Source organism: Coptis chinensis, chromosome 4, assembly GCF_015680905.1.
Source record: "Coptis chinensis isolate HL-2020 chromosome 4, ASM1568090v1, whole genome shotgun sequence".
NCBI classification, from domain to species: domain Eukaryota; kingdom Viridiplantae; phylum Streptophyta; class Magnoliopsida; order Ranunculales; family Ranunculaceae; genus Coptis; species Coptis chinensis.
This window is the reverse complement of record NC_141459.1, coordinates 67,393,253-67,416,033: the sequence shown is the minus strand read 5'-3', so window position 1 is coordinate 67,416,033 and position 22,781 is coordinate 67,393,253. Positions and strand designations below refer to the sequence as shown.

The window sequence follows — 22,781 nt, the reverse complement described above, 5'->3', positions numbered from 1 at the left end:
TTTTGGAAAGCACCAACAATGGAGTCTTCACTAATTTTGATCCATGCAAGACATAGAGCTTGATCTTCGGACATGCTAAAGTGAGTTTTTGCTTTTGCTTGAGTGCTACCACTTGCTTGAGATGATGCCATTTGATATTTTGTTTTTTTGAAGAACTGATTTTAAAGAAGAAGAAGAAATATGATATATGATTGTTGGAAGTGTGTGTGAGTTGAAATGAAACAAATGTTGTATATATACCAAAGTTTTTTATTTTGACCGTTCTAACTTTCTGACCGTTGGTGAACTAACCGTTAGGACTACGGACGGGATGTTTGATTCCGTCTGGAAAAAAAGAAATATAGCGAGACGGGATGTTGGATTCCGTCTGGTGAGTTTTGTAAGCCATACAGAATTCAAGATCCCGTTCGAAGTTAACAAGTCATCCACTATCTCGGTGGAAAGTTTTACCTTGAAATCAACTGGGGACTATAGTCACCAGGTATTCACCAGTGCATTGCACAACCATTTTTGCACCAAACTGGTGACTATAGTCACAAACTCCTTATAATCCCTGCATTGCAAATGCTCACACAGACTCACAGGCTCACAGCTGCACATATTACACTTTTCAATGAATATCATTTCTTATATTGTATACAAGGACAAGAGTTGTCTGTGCTAGTGGATAATTGGACCTTAATCTCTACTACTTATAAGTGGCGTGGGTGAGTTAGCCGGTTGCATTGTCTATCGGTTTCCCCTGCTCATTTTTTTGACACGTGTAAAGCAAAAAAAAAAAATCAGTTCTGAAGTTTGACCTCTCTATCGGTTATGTCTATTTTGTGTTTTTCCTACTCATTTTTTGACACGTTTCAAACAAAAAAAAAATCAGTTCTAAACTTTTGTTTGTTTTTGGGTTATAAAGTTTTGTTTGTTTGCAAAGCACATGCATGATTTCTAGTTTGACTTAATTACGGAGCATATTATAACTTTCATTCACGTGGAGGCACAGACATTACATCTAAAATACTATAATAATCACGACTCTCATCTACAGTAGGACAACAGTGAAATATTATTATTTTATGTACCTCTTGGTCTCTTCGTCATTTTTTGTCTGATTTAATATAATTTTACCTTTATACCTTTCAATATTTACAAATTTAGTTATGTTTACTTTTTGGATTAGTCAACTATTTGGGATGAACTAACAGCATCATGTGCGGAACCGCACATGCATCATGCTAGTAATTATATAATATGTACTTATACTCCTTTAAAAGGTGTGGGCGAGCTAGCCGAAGTAGCTGTCTATAATTACTAGCCTTGAGCACGTGGTTCCTCAGGTACGGTGTCTCTCACAAAAAACAGAAAACATCATGTGTACAGGGGTCAGGAAATTAGCAATGGTTAGAACTGATGGACAACTCTTTTAGCTAGCTCGCCCACACCGGTTTGAAGGGGGAGTATAGATGAATTAAGCATCTCTAAGCTGTCTAATATATTTATGCGATTTGACAACTTCTGAAAGTCATATATAGAGAAATGTTGATTGCGACAAACTATGAAAGTTTGAAACTACCATTAGGAATCCTTAAACTTGTTGCATTTTCTACTGTTACGGGTTCTTTTCAGTTTCTAACAGTGTACCAATATTAGAACGGCCACTGGTAGTTCTCTTGTTTTTTGTTTCTTGTTTATGAACAACTAAGGTATGCTCGTGCCGCACGACACTGATGAACCCGATGCGCCTTCGATGCTACCTAGTACGTACTATCTCCTCGTGTGAAACAATTCTTCGGCGCTACCTAGTACATAATATGCATGACTCAAAATGATCAGTCCCAAATTGCACGTATGAAACACCCACTACATAGTATGATCAACCCCATCAACAACATTTGAATAGTCATAGAATCCAATCCAGATGATCGTGGGTCCTTTTTAAAGAAGAAGTCAATAATCAACACATGCAAGCCAGACTATGAAGATGTGTAACAAAGTAATGCCCCCTCAAGTACTTCTAACAAGATAGAAAGAATGAGAAGATCAATCGAATAAATGACACGGGAATAGAAAGAAAAAAAAAACACCCACCTATATAACATGATACAAAACAACTACATCTAGAACATATACAAGAAGTTATATCCTAATCCATTTTCAAGGAGTTACTTTCATGTATCTCTCATACAAAGTTTACTTATTGATTGAACAATTTAGCAATGTTTCTGCTGTGTTCTAGTAACTAATAGCATTGTCGATCAAGTAATCAGGAAACATGTAACTGTTCCTTTGCATTGTCATACTCTACTGCAATCTATATAGTACTTTAAGGTTGTAATTATTATCTTGTCACCTTGATGTAAGATTTTTCGCAACTATGAAGATGATAATAGCATAGTAGTGTACAGAGGAACGTAGTTTCATGATCTAGTATGGTAAAAGCACCTTGCAAACACAAACTTATTTTGAATGTAAAACTTAACATCAAGCATGTATTTATTTCCAATTAATATCAGAGAGTCAAACAATGAAAAGGAGATGTAGCTAGGTTCTTTAATCATTAAACGTTAAAAGGATCTCAATGAAATTCCAGAACAAATACTCACCATTTGCTTGGAACATATCAAAATATTTCCCAGAGGAAAAGAAACAAACCCTAACACATTAATCTCATCATTTCTAAACCATGAAATCAAAGCAAAAACAGAAATGCATGCAGACTAAGCCTATATTCATGCAGCACCGCAACATCCAATGAATTAAGCTCAGTGATTTTTTGCTCCCAGCGATATTGCTCCAAGGCCTCCAAGCGGACTCTAGAGCCAACCACCTGTCAGTAAAATAAGAAAGCCGGATAGCCAAAACCATCGAAAATCTTGACTTCCTATTTTATCCCTATAAAATATAAAATGAAAAAGAGAAAGTCTTGGGCAATGGGCTTCTAAGCCTCCTCCTTATTTTTTTCCAGGAGGAAACAAAGATTGTTCACTTGTTTTGAGTAAACACTACAAATTTTAATTTAGTAAAAATATATATGATATCAATATCACAATTACCAAACCGAATCAAGGTTTGATTTTAGTTGTGAATGAGCGAGAACTTGATGAATACAAGGTAGAGTCAAACTAACCCGATCGCGGAATCAATGCACTCGGTGGAGAAGATGAAGAGAAATTCTATTTTTATTTTGATATAAGGTAAGGGACAAATTAGGAAGTTGGAAATAAAGTTCGGTTCTTAAAAGGCTGGGTTTCTAGTTATGATGGACAGGTGGTTGGCTCTAGAGTCCCCTTGGAGGCCTTGGAGCAATATCGCTGGGAGCAAAAAATCACTCAGCTCAGACTACGCCTCTAAGAGTAATACATAAATTAAGGAGGCCCTATATTCCCGGAATTACATTCGATGTGACTTTGAATATATCTGACTATCAAGAGCTCCAAGACGTGATGAAAAAATCAAATCAGCCAACAATGCTAGAATTTTGGTGTTGGATTCACACAAAAAGGAGTATAATGACAGCAACAGACATTTATCAAATCAAATATCTCCCTTCCTCAATTTACCAGGAAGACCAATTTGTAATCAAATAATACTTTCTAAAATCTCCTTTCTTGCAGTTGTTGTGAAGATAGAAATCAAATGAGTTCTGAATATAAGCTCATTCCATTATGGTTCTACTAAACATCTTTGAAGGAAGAAGTGTGTTTATCACACTATCAACAGTAATCTCCAACAAAACACAAATAAAGCATTGCCTATCAACTTTGGTTTTCATGAAACAGGAATTATACTATTTCTTCATTACAGTTAAGTACGTTGGTACTTTACAATATTATATTGTCTAAATCAAAAGAAAATAAAAGTTTAGCAAGTAAAACTCACACTGAAGATATTTTGCCTAAACTTTCATCTTTGCACCACCTTTGATCAACAACCATGGACTCAAACACTTCCAAGAGATTCTCCAACTGTTGGCAATCATTCCTAAGTGCTTTCATGGCACACACAATACTCTCAATGGTGGATAAACATATGAAGTCATAAGCTCTAATGGAGATTAGATGGCCACCTTGCTATGACAATGAATAACTGGAGTGATCACGAAAGCAAAAGGTTAAGGACAAAAAAAAGGAAAGCACTTGGAAAATATGTACAAATATATGAACTCAAAAATAATCAGACTACAAAGATACAATTGAGAAGAAGATAAATCCAACATATAATCAGACTACAAGGATACAATTGAGAAGAAGAAAAATCCAACATGTGACCAGCTATGTTTTTCCATGGCTATATCAAAACCCATATATATGAATTTGCAGGAAAATATGATTAGGTCACAACAAGTACTAAGATGTAATAAAGCTTAAAATTATTAATATCAGGTAATGCGACAATAATAAGAAACCAAGCACGGTTACTAATCACTTACACAAAAGTTTCTGCTAACGATGATATCAAATGGAAGCAAAAATTCATTGTGAGTTTTCTGATAGATTTGAGAAGGTGTAGTGCTTCATAACCTGAAAAAATATGTTAAGAAACACAAATATAAAAAAAAAAAAAAAAAAAACAAAATAACTAGTAGTTATAGACTTTCTGCCAAGGATATTATTTTCAAATCACAAAACAACTTACCATTCCTGTGAACAATATTGACACAATAGCAGAAAGATCAAGACCTTCTGCAAGCATGAAAAACGAAAAAACTAGAAGGGAGGAGACATGGATACCTGGTTCTAAATCACGGATGACTCTCTTCAGTCGCGGGTTCTCGACAAGATGAGAAAAGGGGTGGGAGTGATAGCGGCGGTTAAGGCAGATAGAAAATATGATCCGATCGCATGGATCCAGATGTTGTGGATAGAAGTTGTTGGGATTACTTTAATCCTACATCTTTAACATGCTAATCTATTATTGATCAAAAAAGAAATTAAAAGAAAAATACCTTCAAGGCCGCCGGAATTGGAGATTGACAATAAATAGAAACTTTCTAAAGCTGAATCCAAATCACTTAATTAGTATTCAGCCTTCTAGTAGTATTCACCACACAATACACTACAAAACACTTTTGCTTTTCTCCTACTTTTAGTTGTACTTTTCCTGGAAAGACTAATCGTCCCTTTCTCCAAAGAGTCATTCTCTTATATAGAGAAACTTTGAAAATACCTTAGTGTGTGTGGAGTGGCCGGGATCCACTTAGGATTTCAAGTCTTATCTTAAGAGGACAAGTCCTTGTCATACAAGTACTTGTACTTGATATATTAAAACACTTTTAATATATATCTCTTTAATATGGAAAGTGCCCATTAACAAATCCATATTTACAATAAGGCCCTTGGAACTTTCAAGAAAGTCTTTTCCTACTATTAATTATATCTAAGTCCCTCCACCTTACTTGTATTCACAATTAGACCATTGGGAATTTCTTCTTCACTATCACACCCATGTCTAATTGACCCAATTTGACATTTAATATTAATTGAGCATTAAGAAACTATTTTTTATACCGGCCGGGTTTGAGCTCAATTAGTTATGTCACAATTTCCTAATACATAACTCCGTAGAGTGGTGGATCCTTTATTAGAATTCGTGATTCAAGACGTCCTACATTTATTACCCAAAACGTTAAGTCTAGTCTATGAATAGGCATTACTTTTTAATGTCTCAAAGTAATAAATTTGAGACACAATGAATTTTCACAATTCCTCAAGTCTAGGGATTAATTGGTAGAGTGAGATTTGCACACTAACCTTAACAGCGAATTTATAGTGTGTTCTCACTTTGATCCCCCAGTGTCAGTCATGTGACTACACCAATATTCAAACTTAGAGTCATATTCAAATGATTGAGATATCATCCTATCGTATAGCACTTATGTATATTACAGTCTTATAAGTGAAGCGTCCGACTTCACCCCTAACTGTGAGTATTCTAGATAAATAGATACAATCAAATCTCCCGCACATGACTCTTCATATGCTTGATTGTTTTAATTCTATTACCTATGGAACTTATGGTTCCATCATATGATATTAGTCCACCCATATGCATAATATAATAAGATTCGTGTATTTAATTAAGCATCATCATGTATAATCAATAAATGTTCATTGGCTTTGTAAAGACCAAATATCCTAACAGAAGCAACATACCAGCTGGGAGCCACTCTTTCTGCCATGTCATATTTTGCTGAAAAAGGATTGCAGCCGTTGGATCGGCCCTTTGGGCCCCACACCATTCTGTTTTATTAGATAGATTGACTCTCTAAAATATTAGCGTTCCATCATCTAGAAAATAGAAATGGATATTGGAAGACATACGTCCTATACTTGCAATTAGGAGACCCGGGCCTATCTGGCAGATCGGCGCTCTGGTAGTATTTGGTTTTCAAATACATGCACAAGGGCTGATCTGCTTCTGTGAGCCCACATTATGTCATTTTGTGTCACGCAACTTCGGCACCTTGAACCAAGGCCCAAAATGTCGTCGATATATCTGATATATCGCCAATATATATCCTTTTTTTGGTACGCCGACATGGATATATTCGATATATCTCAACCGAATATTGAATCCTTTTTTTCCCGATATATATTGTAATTTCTAATATAATGATATATATCAACCGATATAAATTATTGATTTTGACCAAATATTGTTGACTTTGACCGATATAATCGACGATATTTTCAATATAATCGACGATATTTCCGATATATCGACATACAGAACAAAATTTTGACTGGTCAACAAAAAAATAGATATTTCTAATATTTTTCGATATATATCGATTTTTGGGTACATCGAAATATTCACCGAATTTGATATTTTGGGCCTTGCCTTGAACAAATATGAGTCCTTTGGATAAACATAAAGAATAACCAGAAAAAATGCACGTTCTCTGCCGTCTGCATGCATATTTCAAATAAAACTTCTAGAAGAGCGAGCATATATATACTGTCAAAACAAGTATTTAAGTTCCCTCGTGTTTGACAACTTTATTTTATGCGAGCACTGGCACATCATAATAAAGTACATAGTAGCAAGGCCCAAAATATCGCCGATATATATCGTTTTTTGGTACACCGATATGGATATATTCGATATATCTCAACCGAATATTGAATCTTTTTTTTCCCGATATATATCGCAATTTCCGATATAACGATATATATCGACCGATATATATATATACGATATATTCGATATAAATTGTTGACTTTGACCGATATTATTGACTTTGACCGATATATTGATGATATTTCCGATATATCGACATACAAAACAAAATTTTGACTGGTCAACAAAAAAATAGATATCTCCGATATTTCTGATATATCCGATATATATCGGTTTTTGGGTACATTGAAATATTCACCGAATTCGATATTTTGGGCCTTGCATAGTAGCACATCATTAGACTGAACTGTTGCTACAAGGTATACCCCGTGATTCACCATCCTTGCTGCTTTGAGTCGGGCAAATGCACAACACCAACTTGAGTTATGCGTTACTGGCTTAGTGTGAGCCAACTTTGGGTTGCAAAGCAGCAAGACTGAAGGAGTGAGGCACTCTACAATCTGCTTCACATTCTAAGTAGCACTCAGCATGAGTGTGTGTTTGTCCGTCCACAACAGAAAATCAATAGAAACACATTGCAATGAAGAAATTCGGTAACTGACCAATTTCATTCTAAATCTATGTGATTGAGGATAACGTTCCTTTTAGTACATTATCGCCTTAACATTCCAAAAATTTCTTAATTATCTGTCAATGCAGATAGAATCTATTATGATAGGATCATCCATGATTATTGTTTAACGACCAATCAATGGCTATTCAGAGTTCTATATAGTTTGAATTACTGGCATCAAACCGGACATCACCAGTGAAGTATACTCACGAGTAACAATCCAGGCGCAGGTTGTCCATGACTCCATGTTCACTCAAGAACAACCAGTGGAACAGTGTATACTACAATATTTAGGTAACGCTCTTCTAGCGTGACTCTTCATACTGCCGTAGTTATTCTGAATAAGAATTGCATGTTCTACTTAAGGAAAAAAACTCGCTCATGTTCTAAACAAGCACGTCCAGACCAGCCAGACAGTCACTCCTTTGCAACTTTCATTGTCCAAATGGGTTTTTGAGTTCTTGCTTACAACCTTGCAACTATCTCTTACACAGTCAGACACACACACACACACATGAAACAAGAATATGAGTAAAACATAACACTGTTTTTCTACGATAAAAACAGATGAACACACCAGAGTGCAGTTTATTCAAATGAACTTCATCATACAAGTTTGGCGGCAATCAATCCACAACTATGTATGGTATGTCCACAACCCCATACAACAACCAGTTTATACTCAGAGTTGATCGAATCCAACAAGTAAAATAGAAAGTGAACAACAGATAAATGGAAGGACAGGGCCTGATATGGGGCGGCCCTATGCCCTAGTGATGAGAGACGGAATCGGATGAAGAATAAAACTTATTGTAGGCAGCCTCACCAACAAGATAGATACCGAAAGCTACAAGTGCAATGCCAAGGCCAGGAGTTGCATGCCTCAGTTGGTTACCCACCATCGGATGCTTCCTCCATTCGTCCCTCCTCTTGAAGAACTCTCCTGTAGGCCCCAACTGCTTCCCCATTATCTTTCTACTCTGGCGTTCGAACAACCTCTATTATGTTCACTTCTCACTTTTTCAGGTAACCAGTATACTGGAATACGGTGAGCACTGGCTGTATATTGCAAAGGCCACAATGAGATGTGTAACACAAAAGAAGTGTTAGTACGAATTATCCAAATAATTGCATAACCATGCCTTTTCACAGTCATGGAAAAACTTGTTTCTAAGTGAAAAAATAATAATAATAATAATTCCATAAATTAACACAAGTCATGAAAAATGAGAATTGGTCTCCAACTACAAGAACATTTTATATACCCATATTTACTTCTAAAGCTTAAAGGAATTTTCGAAATCATTTTTTTCATCATAAAGACACAAATAGCGTATAAACTTAGATAACTGTGTCAGAGTTACCATCAGTATGAAGCTGGTCTATCCAAAATATATACATATCCTTCCATATTGAAAAAAATATAAAACAAATTTGAACTACACAAAATAGTAAAGTGTGAATTGGTATCGTAATTCCTGAAAAAATGCATCTATTTATCATGTATCCATTCTATAAGGTGCCCTTCAAGCTTAAAATGTCAGGCAAAGTCTGTGACACGTGTATACAATTCAATTTATAAATAATGGAAAAGAAAGATACAAACCTAAGTAACATGGACACTTCATGTTCTTAAAAAAGTCTGTGTCGGACACACAAACACACGGACAAACGTCTCGGACACGTTGTGCATACAATTTCAAACTAGGGTTTCTTCTATACACTAAAAGACTAAAAAAAATCTATTAACATAGTTAAAACTACATGATATGCGACTTTCATGATTATTTATTTTTAAGGAGGCGCTTTGGAAGGTCTTGAGCCCAAAATTAGTTGTCTAACTAAAGAATAGAAATAGTCTCCTTTTTAATTAGTTGTGTCCCCGTGTCCCACTTCATATAGGTCGCCGTGTCAGAAACTCCATATCGATGTCGGACACCGACGTGTGTATCCATGTCAATGAGACTTAGATACAAACTAATATACTAAAAAAACAAAATTATTATCCACAGACGTAGGATCAAATAAAATTAATGCCTAACCGCTTCAAAAGCATAGAAAGTACCTTCAATATCACTAAGAAAATATTAACACAAAACCATTGCCCAACTTTATCCTTACAACAGAGTAGATCCCAACAAAAAAGACTGCAGATGTTTAGAAAGCCTAAGAAACATTTCAGTTTTTCCGTGAACAAAATTACACATCTGTCCAACTAACATAAAAGGACACAACCCACCCCAAAAAAACAAAGAAATGCCACTACCATGAAGAAGATCTGAATCTTCACCCAAGTGATATGATTCTGTTGATATTGTCGGAAACCAATTTAAATACCATGAAGTACATACAAAAAGATGAATACTTCACAGTTGCTACCAATAGGAGAGAAACCATATTGACATAAATAACCTCAAGACGACTATTGATAAAGCTTGGGCCATAAGGCTCCACTAACAGGTTGTTTTCTTGTTTAGCCCTAGTCACCCTTGCAAAACGCAGGCTTCAGAAGTGCAAGAAAAAAACTTGTTGCAACTACTGTTTCTGAACATTGCATGACAATTAATTTGACTTTTGTAGTATTATAGTGCACCCCAGAACAAACAGTACAAGACCTGATGTCCAGTGCAGCCCAGAAAATTGCATGAACTTTCACCAATAGCACCTATTCAATAACAATTCCCTCTTGTCAAACATCCCACCTTTCCCTTTACCAATTCTTAGCATAAACAATGCTAAGTACCTTCCCTTAACAGCTCAAATTTTATCTCTTTATTTTCAAATTTTAATTAATATTAGCATTTGGCATTCGGGGTTCCAATATATCAGTTGATATGTATAAATGTTGGGCTTTGGTCTAATAATTTAATGAGAAAGAACACAATTTCCTTTTCTTTTTTTCTTTTTTTTTATAAAAGTAAAATTTATTAATATAGGGAAAGACCAGAGAGAGAGGCCACTACAGGTGGTGTATAGTGAGGCAGATCCTCAACTATAGCAAGAACAAGACTACAACAGTTTACAAAAGTTCATCAAAACAAACAGCATACCAATTACAAACTAGAAGTCAGATATGGAAGAGCATGATTCGTGCCTCTACAAGAAAATAAAAACCAATCAAAATGTTCTAACTATCTATAGTTGCAGCCCTAATATCCTCATTTCTATGCATTCTCAAATACCCTCTTCCAGGGGCGAACCTAGAGCCAGGGGCTATTTCCCTCAGACTTTTTTAAGAAAAAAAAAAAAAAAAAAAAAAAACTATATATAATTAAAGAAAGTGACGAGAAAAAAAGAAAAAAGAAATTTACTTGTTTCTCTCATTTCATTCCTCTTTCCCTTCATGACCTCAAGGAAGCATTCACACTCGTGTAAATACCATTTCACTGTTTTTTTTTGATCGGCAAAACAATATTTTATATTAATAATAGTGACGTAGTGTGAGAGATTCACACTACAAAATTACAGACATACAAAGACTAAGCCATCACAGGCTCACAACATCCCATCTAAATACAAGATCTTCCAATTTTAATCCCCTACAAATCGGTAGATACGACACGCAATTCTCTTATTTTAAAGTTTAAGTTCAATTCTCAAGCATAGGGAAAAAAAATATAAACCTAAAACAAAAACCTCAAAAGAAAAACAAATAGATCGCACGAGACATTGGTTCCTTAAAATAATTTCTAAAGTTTAAACTTCATAGTAGAAATCCCTGCCCCCCCCCACCCCACGTGTAAATTTCCTGGTTCCGCTCCTGCAATCTTCTGCTGTCCCCTGTTCCCAAATAGGCTGTAAAAATTTTCCTCTACTCCATGAACATAGGAGTTTCAACTTCTCATCTTTCATTCAAAAGAACTCCAAAACATTGGGGAGCTAGAGAGGAACATATAACGTTGAACTTTCAATATCAGTCCAATAAAACTCCAGAAAATGTTCGTTTAAACGTAGGGAAACACAACCAACTACTGGAAAGTGTTTTCAATACCCACATCGTTAATTCATCACTATATAATACAGAAAGCAAAAACAGATAAAAAGAAAAAGACAGGTGTCGTAATCTGATACGGACATACAGTAAATCATGAATGAACAAATTATAAACCAAAAATTAAATAAAAGATGGACAAAAAAACAAACCTCAGGAGTTGAATTGATGGAAATGAGAGGACAATTAACAGCAGCACACCCTTGCAGATGAAAAGAGATGTGGAGCGTGCGTGGCAACATATATTGGGCCTTGGGCCCCGACCTTAAAGTATCGGCCCATGTCTAAACGCAGCCCAAGTTACCTTACCCGCTTTCTTCCAGTCAAGTTGTGACTGTAATCTTGTTATCCAAAACACAACTGTGGAAGCAAAGAAACGAGGATGGCAACTATGGAAGCACTTCAGAGCTCAATGACATCACTTTCTCTCTCCTCAAACTCCTTCTTTGGCCAACGCCTCTCACCTTCTCTTTACTCCTCCTTGCCGGTATGCACTCTTTTTCCCCCCTCTCTGCATTTTAACTTTGTTATGTTGTCACTAAATCAACTGTGAAACTATTCACGAAGTTTATTAAGGGGCAGGGGCATTTGGAACTGTTATGTACCTTGAATCCTTGACCGCCAGGGTATGAACATCAGTCGTCCTAAGTAACAACCAATCTAACAATGAAGGCTTACATGCCTTTATATAATGAACCATGTTCTTAATTCTAATTGAAAAGAAAAATAGAAACCTTGCTAAATACCTATTAATGAAACCAATAAGAACTAATGGAATAGAAACTAGTTACTAATTCTTAAGCTAATAACCAATTAAGAAGTAGGAGGAAGCCTTCTTGATGATGTCATCATGCTCCTGTATCACTTTGGTTGTTTAAGAGCAGTTGTTATCTGAAATTAGAATGGACGTGTCGGTGTTTTTTTAAGTGAGAGGAATCTGTTAGATTGGCTGTACATTCTGTGTATGCTGGGCAGTTAAATCGCTGAGTACTCACCAAGTACTCGCTACTCCCTACTTAGCCGACTAGTCTAACAATTTAATCCCATAAGTGATCAGGTACAAAAAATTGCCGAGTACTCGGCCAATAAGCCGATACACATCCAACTCGACATTTCGCTGATTATATCAACCCCCGATTCTTTAAATTTCTACAATTTAATCGTATTTATTTTAGTTGATTGAGTGTTTTGATTGTTTATTAATTGATTGGGTTCTTAGTTGGCTCCATTATCTTGGTATTTCAATGTTAAATATATTTAACAGGTATTTGTAAAGAAATATAGTGTTCGGAAAAATCGCCCGATTAATGTTGATTAATCCCCCACCGACTAGACCTAGTCATTATTCGCTCTTCGACCGAGTAGCGACCGATTACTGATTTAACTGCAGTGTGTATGAGTAGGGACTTTTAACCTAGACATGGTAGGCATTCTTGGTTCTTAGTTTTAGGAGCCATGATTGCGGTCACAGTATACATTATAGCATGAGCATTCTCTTGCTCCAAAGTGTTTGGTTTATAATGCACGTGCTAAAGAAAATGGTTATATTACGTTTTTTCTTCTTGCGAGGTTCCCAATTGTTGTGGCTTTGACTACTTGGTTAAAGATTTGCGTTGTCTTAGGTGCTAAACTTGGTGGATTTTGGCTAGTTTGCTTACACAAATAGTTTGAATCTGTGGTTAAAGAATACTCATACGAAAAACTGGAAGGTAGAGGACATGTATTTAATCAATGCAAACGATTCTTCTTCACCTGAGATATTTTCCTAAGATCGGTTTGCTTTTAAGCAAACCATTTGGAGGTTGATTCTTTCTTAACTTAAAAAATATTGAATACCTCAATTTTTTTCCTTTATAATCTATTCTGAAACATGTTTTCAAAAAAAAATCCAGAATTTCACGATATCAACCTTTCCCTGAAGATTATCATGAGAAGTGGTTCTTGTGCACCTTTAAAATAGAGTAATGTGGTCCTGTCTGGTTGCCGCTTGTAATATTTCAGTCGATATGCCCATGAAATTAATGCGTTAATCATTTGTTCCTGCTGCCTCTTATCCTATCATTTATGTGGCTTCCAATGTGTTGCAAGCATATTTTGTGTGTCCCACATTTTAAGCAACTGCCTAAACTAGACAAATCTTTTGCTACCCGTCTCTCCAGCAGCTATACCAACAAAGTCAACCGTAGGTGGGTGGGTGGGTGGGTGTGTTGGGGTGTCGGGGTGGGGAGGAAGCTGGGGTATTGGCCAATGTGTTGAAATCATCCTTTATATTCACCAAAATCTAGCCTCATTTCTGTCAAAGGTGATGCCTAGACACGCTTAGGCACCCCCTAGTCAGTTTTCTTTTGGCGAACCGCCTCTCCTTTTCAAGGGACCGCCTTGCATTTTATTATGTTTTTTCCCTTGAAAAGTTAGAGCCCACTTCAAGAATGAGAGTAAAATCAGGAAATCTAGTTATGTTAGTAACAGTTGATGAAATTACTTCCTAGGCGGTGTGATGCCTGTGTTATGACGTGTTTTTTGAGTTCGTACAACATACGCATATGATGCGGACATCAATAGGCCCAAGCCCAGATGCATAAAGTGACGTCTATCTTTTTAGTAGTATTTTGTTTTTAGAATGCCATGTGGCATGTTACTATTGGTTTATTGCTTTCTAGGATAGTTATAAATAAGGGGCTCGAGGTTAGGGTTAGACAGTTGATGTTTAGTAGTGATTTTCTTTCTCAGAGCCAATAAAAGAGACTTTTTTTATTTTAGGGTTCTTAATTGTTTTTCATGTAAGTTGTAGATTTCTTCTTCTTAATCGCTTCCACTTATAAATCTACATCAAATCTGGTATCGGAGCACGAATCGTTCATAAGTAAAATTCAATTTTCTTTATTTCTTCTTCTTCTTCTTCGTTTTTTTTAGAAAATTTTCGTGTTAGTGTTCATCGGGTATTGTTTACCGAAAACTCTATTCACCGGCACTGTTTATAGTGTTACTGTTCACCCGAGATTGATTTTCCGTTTTTTTCCTCTTTTCTCGTTAAAGATTCAATTTTTCTTGTTTTAGAGTAAAGTTTCAATTTTTATGCCATACATAAGGAAGCCAGAGATGCAGCATCTAGAAGAAAACGTGCAGGGTTTGAATGCCAAGTTTGAAGCTATGCAAGAATCATTGAATGCGATTCTGGTTGCCCAGTAACAAAATTCTAGTGTTTCTCAAGGGGTTGGTTTGCCTTTGCCTTAGTCACAACAAGTGCCACCAACATCAATGGCGCCTCAGAATTTTCAAGCACCGCCAATATCTATGCCATTCAGTTATCATTCGGATTTCTATCAACAACAGCTAATGTATCAGGGTTATTCTCCTTATTATCAGTCTTGGAATCCTAGTCAGCATCAATCTGGGATATGCACCTAACCCTAATCTGGGATATGCGCCTATGCCAAACTATCTTCAACAAGAATTTTCTAGGTTACAGACTGCTCCTCCTTCCGTGCTGCAGGGTCTTGAAGTGGTGGGTGCGCCTATTGTGACTACAATACTCTCACCTCCTACCTTGGTCACTACTACTGCACCAGCAGACACTACAATAATTCCAACAGCCACAGCCACAGCCACAAATACTGTCTTGCTAGAATAGGTTGCACACCAGTATCAACCACTACGTCCTTTTGATGTTCGGTCTGGTCACTCGACTCCTCACCCAGGTCTTACTGATACAGCTGCAACAACAGGCCAGAAACGAGTTGAACAATGGCTCCAGCATGACCATCCAGTCCAGGTTCCTCCATTGGATCACGAACCTTTTAATCTTCCTCCTGTTATTCCTCCTAGGTATGGAGGCAGACCTAATTCTGTGCCAGGTTTACCACAACTCCAACCATTGGAGCGATTTGTTCCCCCTCAGTGACAACATGTTATTGTACAACCGCAAATGCAACCTGTGGGCCAACATCAGCTACACGGTCTACCGCCAGTACATTACATGCAGGAGGGTCTTTTTATTTAGCCGAACCACTTGGGTGTTGGCTATGGCATGGCTCCTAGAGGACGTGGTCATGGCGGTGCAAATAGAGGCAGGGGTGGTCGCCCACCTCATAATCAGCATGTTCCCCCTTAACAAGCTAGGCGAGATCAACTTCCTCCACCACCACTCAGGCGACATGCTAGTGATACTCTCTCTCTTTTTTCTGACAGTGATTCTTCAGATGACAGTGCACCTACAACTGGTAATCGTGTACTTACTGATTTAAATATTGTTGATCGTTTAATTCGTTTGTTAGAAAAAAATAATCATGGTGATATTAAGATTGATGTACCTGAGTTTGATGGGAAGATGGATGCTGATGTATTTGTGGATTGGTTAACCCGAATTGAAAAGATTTTTGAATACAAGAGTATTTCGGGTGCCAAGTGTGTTCTACTGGTAGCTACAAAATTAGGGGGTTATGCGCAAGTATGGTGGGATGAATACCAAAGAGGTCGCACTGTTAAGGGCAAGAAATTGGTGCAACGTTGGTCTAAGATGAAACGAGCATTGCACAAAGAGTTTGTTCCTAATAATTATGAATTTGATTTGTTTAATTGCCTACATAATTTGCGGCAAAATTTGTCTACTGTTCAAGAATACACTGAAGCTTTCAATCTTCTATGCACTCGCCTAAATATGACTGAGACCGAAGAATTTAAGGTCTATAGATATGTCAATGGCTTACAGAAGTGCATTCAAGCTGATTTGTCCTTTGTTGATATTCAAAACATGGCAAATGCAATTACTTATGCTAGAAAGTCAGAAGATCTCCACAAGTTGTCCAATTCATCATCATCTTCTGTTGCTCTATCAACTGTTTGTACTGCCTCTACTATAGTTCATCCTGTCAGTGCATTTTCTGCATCTAGGAAGTGTTTTGAGTGTGGTGTTATTGGCCACATTGCTGTTGAATGCTCAAAGAAAAAGCGCCCTGTTTTATTCGCAGAAGGAGACGACTGTTTTATTTGCAGAAAGAGACGACGATATTGGAGAGGTTACTGAGGAACCACTTGACACTGCTCCAGATTTCCAGCATGAGGCGTTATCAGTCTTTCCTGCTTCTGACGCTCCACCATTGTAGTTTGTGGACAAAATCTTTCAACTTGGGGAGTGTGCTGCGGACATCAATAGGCCCAAGCCCAGATGCAGATGCATAAAGAGGCGTCCATCTTTTTAGTAGTCTTTTGTTTTTAGAATGTCATGTGGCATATTACTATTGGTTTATTGCTTTCTAGGATAGTTATAAATAAGAGGCTTGAGGTTAGGGTTAGGGTTAGACAATTGATGTTTAGCAGATTTTCTTTCTCAGAGTCAATAAAAGAGACTTCTTTGTTTTATGGTTCTTAATTGTTTTTCATATAAGTTGTAGATTTCTTCTTCTTAATCGCTTCCGCTCATAAATCTACATCACATAGCTTAGGCACCATCTAGGCATTTTTGGGCAGTCCACATCCCCACCTCGCATAACGCCTTCGACAGCATAGCTCTTATTTTCCAATATTTTAGGCTTCTTTGTTCACAGTAGTACTTTAGTGACAAATACTTAATGGAAGAAGATACTACGTCCTTTTCTGGGAAAATGTTTTCAGAGAAATGCATACTGTACCTGACTTCATAAGTTTAGCATGTTGGTCGATTGTGTTCTGGTCTATATTTTTAATCTTGATACTGGAGTATAATTCGACTAACTACAAAGTAAAACGGGGAAAAACAATTACAGAGAAAACATTCATCTGCTTCAAATGAAGTACCTTAGGGCTTAGCTCCAGGCTTTGGTTCAATTGTCAGTTTATAATGTTTTTCATCTTTGATATGCAGGTCAAATCTGTGGAAAAGCCATGTCTCATTGTAATGAGGGTTAGTATATCGGATCTTTTTCTCGTCTCTTAGCATGTTAATATATATTTAGATTTGCTTTTCTTTCTTCTTTTGCACTAGGGAGAAAAATAAAATGAACAAAGTAGACTAGTGAATTTTCTTAAAGGAAGATTCATAGCGTTAGGATACCTTTATATCAGTGTTGGTGTCAGAATAATGTGTCAAATCTGTGCCTGTGAAAATCATCAGGGACCTGTTTGTTCAAAATATTGACAACAAAACACTATTTGGTTAACTTGGAGTGTTGTATTGGGATAGAATAACTGAAAATTAAACTGAACAGTAAACACACAAGAAGCCTTTTATGAATCGATGTTTTTTGTTTTCGTAGATTTTCTAGAAAATTACAGTAGAAGGGTGACACTAGCTTGAGTTGTGTTAGTGCACATGGATATTCAGCCATTTCGTATGATGGAGAAATATAATAATGATGATATGAGTTTGATCCCAGGGAAAACTGTTGTTATTTTTGTGATTTAGATATTTTTTTCCTAATAATCAATTGTAGGAAACTAAGAAAAACCATGATCGGTCGATACTCCGTATTTACTAATTGGATAAAGAGGGAATTATCTTATTTAATTTGCTTGGTTTTGAAAACTGATTAAAAGAACCGATTAAAAAAAAAGTTAATAAAAAAAATGATTAAAAGAGAGTTAAAGTTGGAAAGATTAGTGTTGAATTGGAACAAAACGGTGTCATTCCACTTAGCTGTTTCACTATTACTCTATTAGTGAGAAATGCTGGACTAAAATGCTAATTGGTTTACCATAGTGAGAAACCCCAAAAGTGATTGCGTATATCCTTGGTCTTTAGAGTATCCTTACCATTGATAACTTTAGAAAGTGGGAAATGTTTGTGGTCAGTCTTCGTCTTTTGTGAGTGAGGGCTAGGGACTCTGTGAACCATGTGTTATATGATGTCCTCTCCTGGTATATTTGGTCACTTGGTCAGCTATCCATCTCGAATCTAGAGTTTCTTTGGCTGCCCAGCTGGGTATAAGTTTTCTTAAGACTTGAGATCTTGGTCTTTGCTTTTCCTCAAGGAACCAACTTTGGAGTTTTTGTGGGGTTTTTGGATTGTGTGTAACCGACAACATTTTAAACCGCAATGACTCAGGAGGAGGTTATATTATCAATTACGTGTTCCTTTATTGGTGGTCGAAAGTCTTCAAGGAGCTTAGATGACACACTTTTGATGCTTGTGTAGCTTGGTGGCATTGTTTGTTGTTTTGTATATGGAGGAGTACCGATAAAAAAAAATTATATGGAGGAGTGATGGTTGTTTTGGGACTTGAGTGGGTGATTGTATTATTTTTCTTTCTACCTGTAGGCCTTCTCATACTTCGGTTAGTAGCGCAATTTCATTTTGCCATGACCCAAGAACAACAAAAAAGAAAAATAAAAAGTTCATCGTGTCTAATATCTTATTTAAACGAATATATGTGTGCCTCTTACTCCCAGAGTTTGTTACAGTATGTATTTAGGTGCCTACTGATCCTAACTGTTAATTTTGTACTGATTCAGCTTAAGCGATGGGAGCGGAAAGAGTGTAAACCAAACAGTCTTCCTATGCTACAGAAAATGCATGTGAGGATAGGCGACACAGTGAAAATTATCTCTGGACACGAGAAGGGTAAAATTGGAGAGGTAACCCGGCTTTTTAAGCATAATAGCACTATCATTATAAAAGACATTAACTTGAAGACAAAGCACATGAAGAGCAGAGAACAAGGAGAGCCAGGACAAATTGTCAAGGTTAGTTTTCGCTTCATCAAAATCTATGTATCATCAGTTCCACATTGTTTACACGAAGTTTTCAGAATGCTATGTAGCAATACTCTGTTTTTGTGTATCCCTTGAATTAGTTACGTTTTTCCACATTGTTTGCCGTCCATTTTATTGAGGGCACCTAATCCTTCATGATGCAACATTTAACTTTCTCAAAGTCAACTAAGAATTTTAAATCTGGCTTATTAGGTTGAAGGACCAGTTCACAGCTCAAATGTGATGCTCTACTCAAAAGACCAGAATGTTGCAAGCCGTGTGGGTCATAAAATCCTTCAGGATGGAACGCGGGTCCGCTACCTCATAAAAACTGGAGAAATAATCGATAGCAAAGAGAAATGGACTAAAGTTTTCAAAGAGAAAAAGGAGGTCGAAAAGGCTGATTCCTTAGCTTAGTTTTAGCAAGTACTTTGTGCATTTTGTTGATGGAAGGTTTTATTTATTTTGAGCATTTGCTTTCTTGTTTTGTAATTTTTTGTAATGATTCTGTCGAAGTAGGCCTAGCGTACCTAATTGAAACTGTATTTGTAGATTTTGCTGACAAAGATATACATGTCAGGTAATGCCTAATTCAATTTGTATTGTAGATTTAGTTAATGGTATCTTTTCTTTTCGTTGTCCATGGCCAATCTTGTCTTGTTTCCAGATGTGTTTCGTGTTGTGTGTTATGTGTTATGTTATAGTTTCTTCTCTCAGCTCGGGAGTGTCCCATTTTGTTCACACACTCTGCATGTAGTATACTAACCTGTTGGTGTTAGTATCCCTTGTGACTGAATAATGCGGCCTCGTTGGCCAATTGAGCGTGGGTGCCTAACCATCGACTTTGTTCCATAACCCCACTAGATTTAGAAAAGTAACCGAAAAAAAAAAGTAAAAAGAAAAATGTTAGATGGTTAATGTGGGGGTAAGTTTCAAAACCCACTAGATATAGGACGTAATAGAAGGGTTTTGTTTTTTTGTCATGTTTATACTAGAGAAAATGATCGAAAAATACATGGAGCTTTGCACTTGTTTTCAAAACAGGCTATGTATATTTTTTTTATTCAAATAAACGTTGTAATTTGATTCTTTGAGGTTTAACTATTGATTTGGTCAATGTAATTTACATTTTTTTTCGATTTGGTGACTATTTTTTTTTTGTAATCTAATTTGAACTGTATTTTAAAAAAAATTCAATTTGGTGACTCTGTTAAATAGCTACTCTGATTTTTCTAAGAGCAAGTCCAATGGGGGCTATATGGGCTGCTAACAGCAAATATAACACCCCAACCACAAAAATGGCATTCTAATGGGGCTGCTAAAAGGGTCTTAAATTTGGAAGGAGTAAAAAACCCAGCCAAACTTAAGACCTTTGCTAAGAAAATGCCATAATAAGTTCCGAGAGATTTGACGGTATAGTTTCGCCTATCTATTGGTTATTTATGTATAGAGGCGTAAACTATGTCTGCTCTCTCGCTTTTAATTAAATGGATGGATTGGTAGAAACTCGCCTCAGACTGGAAGACGCAAAAGCTGATAAATATTGTTCTTCTTTTCATATACAAATTCATATCTATTCCACTCCATTCATTCCATTCCACTCACTCCACAATCCATTACCATTCATTCCATAACTCAACAATCCATACATCCATTCAACTAACCAAAATTCATTCATTAAACAAATATGATTCAATTCATTCAACTAAACAAAATCCATAGAAGTCAATTAAAACACACATAAAAACAAATTCTAAACTAATTTCCGCTCGAACCCTCGCCAGCTTGCCTCTTCTTTGATTTACTCGCTCGCCGTGATTCTCGCAATGTCAGTTCTAGCACCTGCGCTTCTAACTCCACGACTCTATCATGTGTCTTTTTCTTCTCTTCTCGCTCGGCCACCAAATAATGATAGTATTCGTCGGTTGTAGTCATAAACGAATCGCGCATCCCATGCATCATTAGTTGCGACTCGACATATCGCACTTTAAGTGTAGCCTACAAAAAAATCAATAACTTTAAGAAAAATCATCACTATAAACCAAATATAATTCAAGTTTCAAAATATAAACCAAATACTAACCTTATCTAGAATGCCAAAATCTGGGACAAGGTTCGGAAGATAACTTTGATCAACATGCCCTGGGATGTAACTATGTCATAGCCCCAGGGGTTATCCGGATCAGAAGGAGCTAGAACAAAAGCCTCGTAAGGACCTTGAGATGAAGAGTAGGGCTCAACAGGGTGTGGGATATGCAAATCACTTCTAATAGCCTTATGTCCCACAAAGTCCATGTTAGCAGCTCTGTACATATTAGTAGGCAATATAGGACCCCTTGAGACGCGAACCCAGTAACTATCGTAGTCACCATTCACATCTAAATATAGAGAAGCTTGTGGCCACAAGTCTTCATGCACTCTAAGATAGGACCTCCACTGACTGGCTCTTCCCAATGGACACATATTCTCCGGAGGAAGGTGTGGGATGAAAGGTGTCCCAACGATTTGGTGCCAACACCTATCACCCAGGTACCACACGATGATACCACCAAACTCAAAGACGATTCGGCGCATTGTAAGATTATTCGAACGACTTACACAGTGAATCGCCTCACGTAACCAAACATCATCTATGGTATCTCCCTTCACATCATCAACATTTAATTCCATATATTGAGTATGAAACCATGGTGTCCACTGTATCGCCAATGCTGACCTAGTCTCGAGTTAGTTACGATCTAAGTGAATGTTATGGTGTCCTTGACCACTTTGGCGATCTTTAATTAAGTCATTCATCCATGCTCTAATCCATGGGACGATATCACGGTCCATGTTTGGTCTCAGAAGAGGAGCCATGGTAGGTACGTGCTCATGCCATCAATACTATCATAAAAACAAATATCAAATCAAACTTGTACGTAATTTAAAAATTATAATACTATCATAAAGTTATAATACTAAAAATTTAAAACTTACTTGTAAAAGAGGGGTGAAGCCACCACATTGACCACCCGCAACATTAGCTGTGACTCGACACGCTTGATCCAACGCGTAAATCAAGGCTCCAAACATAGCACCACCCCAATCATACTGATGCATGTATTCTAACTAATACAAACACTCTATCCAACCTAATCTCAGTGAACTATCACCCGTGGGGAAGAAACACTGCGTGATTAAGTAAAAATAGAATGCTCTCAAATATCTCTCCCGATCTATACCCGTTAGGCGCCAACCTTGGTCACTTCTCCTTCGTCTTCTCCATGAACTCATTCACAAAAAAGGAGGGTTTGATACCCCCTTTAGCCCAATACTCCGGCCTTATATTCGGGCAACACTGCTGTGCATAATCAAAAGTCGCGAACCGACCTTCTCCAAACGTAACGGCCTTTCCCCTTCCCGTGAGCATAGTAACATCCATTGGAGTGATGCCTATCTCAT

At 36.9% G+C, this 22,781-nt stretch overlaps 2 protein-coding genes across 2 annotated transcripts; one reads left to right on the top strand and one right to left on the bottom strand.

Annotated features, from left to right (window-relative positions):
• Window positions 1-8,212: 8,212 nt before the first annotated feature.
• LOC147504500 (NADH dehydrogenase [ubiquinone] 1 beta subcomplex subunit 3-B-like) lies at window positions 8,213-11,968 on the bottom strand. Its single transcript, XM_086557351.1, has 2 exons — window positions 11,828-11,968; window positions 8,213-8,743 (listed from the first exon to the last, which is right to left on the bottom strand). The coding sequence occupies exon 2, from the start codon at window positions 8,650-8,652 to the stop codon at window positions 8,455-8,457; it is 198 nt and encodes a 65-aa protein (XP_086413477.1). The 5' UTR covers window positions 8,653-8,743; window positions 11,828-11,968; the 3' UTR covers window positions 8,213-8,454.
• On the top strand, window positions 11,832-19,981 carry RPL24 (Translation protein SH3-like family protein). The gene is made up of 4 exons (XM_086557350.1): window positions 11,832-12,162; window positions 17,515-17,553; window positions 19,101-19,331; window positions 19,554-19,981. Exons 1-4 carry the CDS (start codon window positions 12,058-12,060, stop codon window positions 19,755-19,757), a joined length of 579 nt encoding a protein of 192 aa, XP_086413476.1. The 5' UTR covers window positions 11,832-12,057; the 3' UTR covers window positions 19,758-19,981.
• Window positions 19,982-22,781: the final 2,800 nt, after the last annotated feature.